At 49.6% G+C, this 10,298-nt stretch overlaps 1 protein-coding gene across 1 annotated transcript in view; it reads right to left on the reverse strand.

Moving 5' to 3' along the window:
• FREM3 (FRAS1 related extracellular matrix 3) overlaps window positions 1–9,496 on the reverse strand; it is a 49,160-nt gene extending 39,664 nt beyond the window's left edge. The window contains exons 1-2 of the mRNA XM_084757913.1: window positions 3,853–9,496; window positions 1,262–1,351 (exon numbers count right to left, since the gene is read on the reverse strand). Coding sequence (XP_084614039.1) covers window positions 1,262–1,351; window positions 3,853–9,019 — 5,257 coding nt within the window. The 5' untranslated portion in view covers window positions 9,020–9,496. The remainder of the gene's footprint in view (window positions 1–1,261; window positions 1,352–3,852) is intronic.
• Between the last annotated feature and the right edge of the window lie 802 nt (window positions 9,497–10,298).

Below are 10,298 nucleotides of genomic sequence, written 5' to 3' on the forward strand. Positions count from 1 at the left end.
GTCCAGGGTGCGACCTACCTTTCTTTATGAATCTGTTTTAAAAGCATAGGCTCATCTTTTTAACGACTGTGATTCTTGAGAACTCGAGAAAAGACTTGTTCTCAGATTTAGATGAGAAAACTGAAAGAAGGGATCAGTGAGCCCAAAGCACAGTTGCCTCATCAGAGAAGTGAGCATCAACTTTGTGCGACATGCTTGCTTTACTGAATTAGATACGAAGCCACCTTTATCAAGGTTGCCTGGGGCGAGGCCACCCTCCAGCCTCTCATACAGAATGATTTTTGGAGTAAATCGGCTGGTTCTTGACTGATGGATGACATATGGTTTAGGCAGGGGGCGGTTGCTGCTTGCTGGGAGTGAGTTAAGGTCCTCTACTGAGAGAGGTCACTGAGTGGCAAGCAGCATGCGGGCATCCTGTCCCTCTTATCCTGTCAAACCTTGAAATGGGCTTGCTTCTGACCACACGGTTATCCTGCTGTGCCAAGTAAATGGCTTCCGTTTACTGGCACTTCCCGTTTTGGGACTTTGAAGATACAATGGACAGACTCAGGTGCGACAGAAACAGGCAGCTTCTTAATAACTTTTCCTCTCTGTCAGTAAATCCATTTCATTCCCCGTCTAATAAGATGAAAATTCCAATAATTACACTTCCCACCTACTCAAGAAAAATTTAATAAGATTACACTGGGGAGGTGGGGGGGGCAGATGGAGCCGTCTAACATATGCAAAACATATGCCCCACCACTGCCCCCCATCAGCCCCCTGAGAAGATTAAATTCTAGTGTTAGGAAGCCACACGAAACTCACTCTGCAGCTGAAAAATGCTGATCAAACCTAGAGAGAGGCTTTCTGTGGAGTGCCAGGATGATAGACAGCATGACCTGGGTTTTCAGAATCTCCTAAAGTTAGGAGTCAGCTGCCATTAGAGTCACTCTCCTTGCCAGAAAATCAGGTACTGCGTTTCCATGGCATTCACCGAACCACTGCTTTCTCCTCTTAAGAACTGGCTTGCCGCTCAGCCATCCTCTTTTTGTGTTGGATGTCAGCATTTCTTTGAGAAGACTGAGGAATTATTCGTTAGCCAAGAAGCACTGGGCACAGGAGCACAGCGAACGAAACCAAAAAAACCAAATTCATTCCCTGGCACGGTATGGCGTGTCACGTGACTGACGGTGCCGTCAAGTGGAATGGCTGACAGCGTTTGCAGTCGCGTACTGATGCTCGCTCACCTTGCTGCACTCTGGAGCTCTACTAGACTTACCCCTGGCTTCAACAGAGAAGTAGAAGGTGTCCTCTATGGCACTGCTGGCTTTGCGCAGGATGTAGTAGACCCGCCTCTCATCAATGTCAGCTTTAAACAAGAGCAAACACCACACTAAGTCACATCCGCACAGCAGGAAAGGGAGGTGTCGCCGACCTCAGTGTTTCATATAGTGTGGAGATGCAGCACATTTTTTTTCCAGTTTATCTTTACTTTTTTTTTTTTTACTTTTTTCTTTAATTAATTTATTCAGATTACAACTCAATTGCTGTCCCATCACTTGTATCCTCCCGTTCCTCCCTCCTTCCTGCTTTCACCCTACTCCCCTCCCTTAGATCTATGTAGCACATTTTAAAATATAGGTGGAGTGTTTTAACATTTTTATTTACATTTATTTCTTTAATGTGTGTGTGTGTGTGTGTGTGTGTGTGTGCGCGCGCTATGGTGCATAAGTGGCGATCTCAGGACAGCTTGGAGGAGTCTGTTTTCTCTTCCCACCATGTGGGTTCAGAGGATTGAACTCAGGTCATCGGTCTGACTGCAAGCACCATCACCCACCGAGCCACCTTGCTGGCCAACCGACCTGCCTTTTAAAGTTAGAACGACAAGAACGAAAGAACATTTTATAGTGTTGCTATTACCTTACCGTGTGTCCTGGGATACACCATGCGGCCAGGGGGCGCATTCCGGCTATACGTGCTTTACGGCATCCTTGCCACTTTGTGAGGAGTCGGGTCAATATGATCTTAAGTTTTTGTGTGAGCACAGAGCTTGCCATAATGACCAGTAGCTGTTAACTATTAGTCAAAATTAGTGTAAATTACAACAAATGTTACATCCTGAGGACAAAGAATATGAGACTAAAGCTGCTATTTTTGTTTATTGTCTATAACCCTTGTCTTTAAGCAACTTGTTCCTGTTTTTTTTTAAATGTTGGTAATCATAAGTATTTTAAGGAGAATTTGCATCTAGTTGGAATTTATTTAGATATACAGTTCTTCTAGAGCCGTATAAGACCTCACTGGCTTTAGAAGGAGCCTGAGATGTAACTAAGCTGGGTTTTAAGCACTGTGATGATTTGACTGAGAACCCTCGTAGGCTTATAAATTTTGAATGTTTGTTGTGCAGTTGGTGGAACTGTTTGTGAAGGATCAGGCGGTGTGGCCTCCACGGAGGGGGTGTGTCTCTAGGCGAGGGCTCTGAGATTTCTAAAGCTCATGCCATTCGCAGTTGGCTCTCTCTTTGCTTTGTGCTTGCGGATCAGATGTAAGCTCTGATGGTTCCAGCACCATGCCTACCTGCTGGCTGGCATGCTCCCTGACATACAGACTCCCCTTCTAAAACTGTGAGCCTCAATAAACTCTTGTATAAGCTGCCTTGGTCATGATGTCTCTTTACAGCAATAGAAGCGTAGCCAAGACAAACACTCTCCGTGAGTAGTTACTCTACAGTGACAGCCAGGCACATGTGTATCAAGGGTAGAATATTTCGGGCATCTCTTTACATTTCATGGGCAAATCTACCCAAAGAAGCAGTAAAGATCAGCCAAAGGACCTCTGGTGCCACATAACCTGGGAAAGCAGGAGACTTCTCTCTAGTTAAGCACTAGTATTAATCCCAAATTTAAAAGAAAAATGATTGTTTTCTTTAAAATTTAAAAAAATTATTATAATTTATTCAGCTTATATCCTGATTGTTATCCCCTCACTTGTATCTTCCCATTCCCCTCTCCCTCCCTCCTCCACCCTATTTCCCTCCCCTAGCCCTCTGACAGAAGGGGACCTCCTCCCCCACCATATGACTACAACCTATCAGGTCTCATCTGGATAGCCTGCAAGAAAAATGACTTTTAAAGCACAATCCTTTGTACACTTAGGCTAACTTAGTTCTATGCATCATTTTTGATAAATAAATTATAACTTCTCCTATACTGAGATAGGAATTTACACTATAGCCCAGTCTGACCTTTTTATTTGATACAGACTGGCATGGAACTTGCAATACTGCTCTTTCCCCGCCCCGGCCCCTACCTCCAAGTCCTGGGATTATAGGCATGAGCCACTGCTTTCGACTTCAGAAATTACTTTAGAATAGTACATTAAAATGTGTGAAGTAAGTAAATCATTTATATCTCAACTCTAGATGACAAATATTATCTTAAAAATCTAGACTTACTAACACACCATGCCAACGATTCCTAGGTATGTCACTGTTAACTTCAAAACATGTTATCCAAATAAACGTAACCTTATCTTATTTCAAAATCGGAAGTTTCTGTGCTTTGCAGCTTTAAGGTGTAATTACAAGGTTCACTAAACATCTCTGGGGCTCCGTTAAGTGGTTGTTCTAATGAACAGCTGAAAAAGGACTCATTTTTTTTGAGTAATTTTACATTCCACTATTTTTATTTTAAATCAAAACTAGAGTCAGAACCATTTTATAAAGCACAGAGAGCTCTAACCCACAAAAAGAGAAATAGATAGAGAGACAGACAGAGAAAGAGAGAGACAGACAGAGAGACAGAGAGAGAGAGAGAGAGAGAGAGAGAGAGAGAGAGAGAGAGAGAGGCACCAGAGAAGAATGTGACTGACCTTGTGTGAACACCTGGGTGCTCTCACCTCCAAGCCCAGTGTTGACAACGTAGCCATGCTTGGGTCCGCTGGTCACTTTATATGTCAGGAGCCTGTGGGCACCGTCCTGATGGGTTGCTTGTAGATACTTGTTGGTAATGAGGAAACCCAAGTGTCCAGTGTGAAAGAGCTTCAAGGCTGTGGCTCCCCTGTTGACGGCAATCTGTGGGAGCCTGTTGCCAATGGGGCTTATCTGGATGGACACTATCTGAGGCGCCTGTGTCTCCACGGCAGTGTCTGGGAAGACATAGAAGCCAGTGTGAACGCCGTCAGTCACAATGACAGAGAAACTGTCTTCAGTTGTCTCACTGCCATCGTGGCAATAGAGAATCAGGCTCTCAGTCAGGTCCTTCTTGGTGAAAGTTGTCACAGGACGGCTACCATTATACAGAATCCTGCCATGGCTGGGGACCTGGGTGACGGTAAAAAGGATAAAATTATCTGGCGTATCCTCATCTTCTACCGACAACTGGAAAGGAGTGACCGCTATGCTGTCGCCTCTTTGCAGTGCTAGTGTTTGGATGGTCAAGGTAGGTTTCTTATTGTCCCCACGTGTAACGAATATCTTGAAGATTCTGAGCACGGAGCTATGTCCACCAGTTACTCTGAGCTCAAAGTGCTCCATCTTCATCTTGTCCTTTGACGAATGGACATAGGATATCTTGTTGCCAGCCAGTTGAAGCTGAGTAAAAGAAGCCATGGGCTCCCCAGGCTGGTCAGACCTTTCCAAGTGACCCATGCCAGAAGCCCGTGTGATGCCGTAGTGAAGTTGCTTACCAGGGTTGCAGATGTCGCTGGTATTAAGCAGTTCAATGGTGAGGGGCACTCTGCCGCCTTCTGTCAAGGTGACTCTTTTGCTGACTACCTCAGGGGGAGCGCTGTTTGAGTTGCCAATGGTGATATAGAAATAGCAGTCCCTCAGAGGGTTAACCCCATCACTCACATCAAATTTGAGAAGATCAACAGCCTCCTCCTGGCCTGTGTGGGTATAACAGATAAGGCCCCTGTCGATGTCATCCTGAGTGAAATTCATTCCCATTGTGAGGTTGCTCCTCACTTCTCCTCCTGGCTTCCCCAGGCGTTGCAGAAACCCCCACCGAGGCTCAGCATGGAGAACAAAACTGAGACTCCTGTCATCCGAGTCAAGATCTACAGCTTTGAGCACCTGGTTTGTGATGATCTCAGAGTGTCCAGGTTCCATCTGTAGCCCGTCGTTGACGGTCAGCTGAGGAGCCTTGTCGTCCACCAAGATGACAACAACGGGCACCTTTTTGTGAGTGCCGTGCCTGCCGTCGCTCAGCCAGACCTCAAAGCTGTCCTCTGTGCTCTCTGAGTCATCGTGTTCATAAGCGATGGACGAGGCCTCTTGGATCTCCTGCAAGGTGAAGCTGTGGACGGGCTGGCTGCCTGTGGCCAGCTGCTGTACGATTTGTCCATGTTTGGGGAGCATGGTGAGTCGAAAGTGGAGCTTGTCCGGTGGGAGGTCAGCATCTACAGCACTGACCAGTGGGGCGTCTATGACCCTGCTCATCCCCTCTAATACCACAAAGTCACGGGTGAAGAGTTTGGGCTGCTCATCATTGACGGGCAGGATGGTTAGAGGGAGGAGGACATCTGGGGAGAAGCTGATGCCATCAGAGCAATAAAAGGTGAAGTGATCTCTTCTGGGTTCCACTCCCTTGTGGATGCTCTGCACGTAATTGATGACCCCAACTCGGACATCCTTGATGAAGAAGGCACTGATGGGGCTGCCAGCCTGTGACACTTCTGAACCAGGAGCTGCTGCTACATTTTCCAGGTAACCAGAGGATGGCTGCCCAGTCAGAGTGCAAAGAATTTCATCGTTGGGAGTGTCCACATCGTCAATGACGAGATGTTGTGGGGTCAAGAGACTCTTCCCACCTTCGTATACAACAAAGGGCTCTCCCACCAAGACCTTGGGGGCCGTGTTGTCCACTGGCAGCACTGTCACCCTCACTAGCACCCTCTCCAGTATTTTGTCCCTCATGGCCCAGGGATAAGAATCTTTGGAAAGGATGAGGCTGAAAGCATCACGTGCCTTTTTCAAGCCAACTTCCCCTCCAGTGTGGACATAGGTTACTGCCCCACCAATGAGGTCCTCCTGGGTGAATTGTTCTGCAGGCAAACCATTTACCAGGATAACACCCAATTTAGGTCTGTCCTCCACAATGAAAGATGGCATTACGCCCCTTGTGTCCCTTCTGCCATGATCACCCGTGGTGATCGCTGTAGCTGCATTTTCAAGCACATTGATAGAAACAGCCAAGACAGGAATACCTGTGACAGAGACCCTGGGGCTTTCACCAGTCCCAGTGGGCCGCACAGAAACCCGGACAGTGATGGGTATATGGTGTACCCCATCGCTTACCTCCAGGCGGAAGATGTCACTGGTAGTCTGGTCTCTGCTATGCTGATAAGAGATGCTCCCGTTAATAATATCAGCCAACAGGAAAGATTCCCCTGGGACCATATATTTTTTAAAGTACAGCAAGTGTCCATGCTGGGGACCCCAAACTAAAACGAAGTAAAGTTGATCGGCATCAGTGTTAGGGTCTGTGACATCAAGCTCACGGCTGCTGAGAATGAAGCTATCTCCTTCTAAGACAGCAAAGCCTCTGCTGATGACTCTGGGTGGCTGGTTGCTCAAAGGCTGCAGGAATACTGTGAATGTGCCTGGCACACTGTTGCCTGCAGTGTCTTCCACCTTGTATGTGAACTGTACAACCCGAGGTACGATGCCCAGATTCCTCTGTGGCGGTTGATAAGCGATGTTTTGATGATTGATCTGGGCCTGGGTGAAATGAGTAACGAGTCTGTTTGGTGAATCGGTGAGGACAATTTCTCCAGCCTGGACTGGGTGGTTGCTGTCAGTATCTGTTGGTGGTGTCAGTAGGGTGTACCATAGGTTCTGGTCGTCTGAGTTCTGGTCAGTGTACTGGAGGAACTTCTTCTGGAAGCGAGTGAGCTGGTATCCTTGCACTGTCATTTCTAGGGTGGTTCCCGGATACAGCTGAGGACTCAGTTTATCCACAGGCTGCAGGCTGATGGTGAGGAAGTGCTGGTTGGAGACGTTTGGTGGGTCATTATCATCCTGCACATGGAAAGCCAGACTGGCCACTGTAGCTTGAGGGATGCGTGTCCCAGGATGTGAGAAGAAAAGTCTCCCTTCCGTTATGTCTTTCTGCAGCCACTCAGTCACTGTCTTCTCATAAAGCCCCTCCTTTTCCACATAGTGCCAGTCGCCCCGCAGGAAGGACAGAGGGGGTTCAGCCTGCCTCAGCACCATGGTGCCTGGGTGTTGGCTTGAGTTGTAGGAATCAGGGGCCAGATCCCCAATCCTCTCCTCCTCGTCTCCCTCCATGTGTTGGTTTTCCAACACAAAGAGGATAGTTGAGTCCTCGGAATCAATATCCGAGGCACACAAGACAAAGGCGGATATCGGGACCACGTGCCCTTCAGTCACCGAGAGCCCTGTGTTGGCAGTGAGCATGGGTGCCTCATCATCCACAGGCACTATGGTGATGGGGAAGAGGAACTCCACCTGGTGATGCCCGTCCTCCATCCTGAAGATGATGCTGTCACTGTAGGTGTCACTGCCGTCGTGCTTGTATACCACCCGCCCTGCACTGAGGTCTGCTGGTGTGAAATGCTTACACTCGGCAGGTGCCCCACGCACCACCAGCTGCCCATGGCGTAAACCTCTGACCGCAGCAATTCTGATTTCTTCCGAATTATCTTTATCACTGATCTGAAAGCTTTGGGCATCAGACAAAGGCCTTGCCTGGCCTTCAAAAACGACAAGTCCTCCACTGTAGCTAGCCGTTGGAGCCAGGGCATTCATAGACTTCACCATCACCGTGAAGGCAAAAGGGTCAGAAGTGTCACCATCTTCATCTACCACCTGCAGTGCCAGCTGAAAGATGCGGTCCCCTTCTGAGCTCCCTGTGGGGGGTCGATAGGCAATTTTCAGCTCCCGCAGCTCCTTCTGGGTGAAGAAGGAAACAGGAAGGCCCAGGGGGTCATCTGTGCTCACCACATAGCCCTGCGGACCACGGTGTCCAAGTGGGTCCTCAGGGCCATTGAGAATATTGAAGACTAGGTCATCAGCATCCGACTCCCTGTCTTTCGCAGCCAGCGCATCAGGCGTCAGTGCTGTTAGTAGGGACTGATCAACTTCCAACATCATTAAAGCCTCGAAACTGGGCCTGGGTCCTGTGCTCCTGGCTCCCTTCCGGATTCTGACTTGAAGCTGAAAGTACTCCTGGGTCAACACCTCCCCTGATCCAGGACCTTGGGACTCTGGCCCTAGCAGTTCCACTCTCATGGGCACATAATCCCTGCTAGGTGAGGATGTCGTGCCAGTATGTTGGTAGCGCACCCCGGCCTGGACAAAAGCCTCACAGTTGACCACATGGCCCCTGGAGAGAGGGGTCCCAACGGCATCCACCAAGCGCCCATACTTGGGGAGTGGTCCGCAAGGGTGAGGAAGTAAGGTGAGCCTACACCTGCTCCTGGAGGCAAAGTCTAGCACTCTCCTGTCGATGGCGTGACTGTAGGATCGCGGTTTAAGCACCACCAACGGCCTGTTGCATCTCACCAGCTGGAGCTTGGAGAAGACGTTCACTTGCAGCGTGAAGGGCAGCACCAGCGTGGAATTCCCGGCGGCGGCGGCGGCGTAGCTCAGCTGCAGCTGCACCCGGTCTCTTGTGGCGCCGGGTAAGCCGAAGTGAGTGTATTTAACCTGTTGGGCCCGGAAGTCACAGGGAAAGTGGCGCGGGGAGAGCGTGCCTTGGAGTCGAGGCATGTCCAGCACTGTTACCTGGCACTGGTCCCCTGGCTGTACTCGAATCACCAGGTCTCGCAGTGGATCGAGCCAAACGGAGCGGCCCTGGGGTACTTGAAAGCCGGGGTTGGCGATTAGGATGCCAGGGTTCTGGTGACTACCACCATCAAGTGCTCCCCAGGGAGGCAGGTAGAGCTCCCAGTGGGACACGTTCCCACTCAGGGGTAGCTGTTCCCTCAGTGCGCGACAAGTGAGAAGCAGGCAGGTGAGAGCCACTACCAGCTGTGGGGACATCCCACACGGGTTGAGAGAATCCCCAGTCATGGTCCCCGATGATGGAATTCTGGAGTTGATACCCTGTCTGAGGGCTCACTTAGAGCTAGGTGCTGGCAATGGAGGTTGGGATGCTCTGCGGGAAGGCAGGGGAGGCTTGGATCCCGCCAGTGCCAGAGGCTGCACTTGAGCTGCAGCAGGTAATAGCGAGAAAAAGGCTCTCTCTTTTCTTCTGCGTTCCAGGTCTCCACCTGCGCTGGTGGCAGTGGCCACCCTGGTGTGCCCCAGCGCACGGAGACCTAATGAACAGGCAGGCGCTCCCCCTCCCCTCCCAGAGTCTTTATCCCAATTACCTTGATCGGTCACAGCGCCAGCTGCCTGTGTCCGTCCGGCTGGCTTCTCTGGATACCCTCTTCCCTGGGAGCTACAAAAGGACTGTCCCTCAGGGCTGGGAGAGCGAGGGCGACTGCGCCTGGGTGAGTTCTGCGCGTGGGAGACACTGCTGGCGCGCTCCATTCACCCAAGAATAGTGTCTCGCTCCTGTGCAGTACAGAGCCAGTGTCGTCCTTCTGTTACCGCCGACAGGAGTGCTTTTTTTTTCCTCGCCAAAATTGAGTGTCACTTTGAACGTTATAAAAGCTGGTGGGGGCGATTTTACAAAAAGGATTTTCTGTTTGTCTGTCCGTCTGTCTGATGAAGCAGCTTGTTCCAGGTCTGGTAATTCTGCACATGTGTATCAACCATGGCAGTTTCGTGTGTGTGTGTGTGTGTGTGTGTGTGTGTGTGTGTGTTTTGGGAGGTTGCGGGGCGCGTGGGGGGGGGATCATCAGCTTCCAGGCGGACAGACTTGAATAGGTCTAATCTGTTCCCAGTCAACCGGTCTGACATACAGCAATTGGCTGTGCAGGTCAGCTTCTTGTGGCTTTCTTAGACTCGGGTTTCCATATTTGATCAACAGTGGTGTTTCCTCTCTTTCCTGTTACTTTCTTTGTTGAAAAATATATGGTAACCAGAGGTGAGGAGGCGTGAGGAACAGTACCTAAGGAAGCCCCACAAATAAACCTCTGGACCAACCACCCTTTGCACACTTGGAATAGGGCTTTCAAGTGACCGTGATTCCCGTCTGAGTGCAGTGAGTGTAAAGTCCCAGCTTGTCTCAGTTTCTTAGAGATAAGAAGAATCCGGGCTGGAGAGATGGCTCAGTGGTTAAGAGCACTGCCTGCTCTTCCAAAGGACCAGGGTTCAACCCCCAGCAACCACATGGCAGCTCACAACTGTCTGTAACTCCAAGATCTGACACCCTAACACCAACACACATAAATTAAAAAAA

This window comes from Acomys minous (genome assembly GCF_964271855.1).
Source record: "Acomys minous genome assembly, chromosome: 14".
Taxonomy (NCBI): domain Eukaryota; kingdom Metazoa; phylum Chordata; class Mammalia; order Rodentia; family Muridae; genus Acomys; species Acomys minous.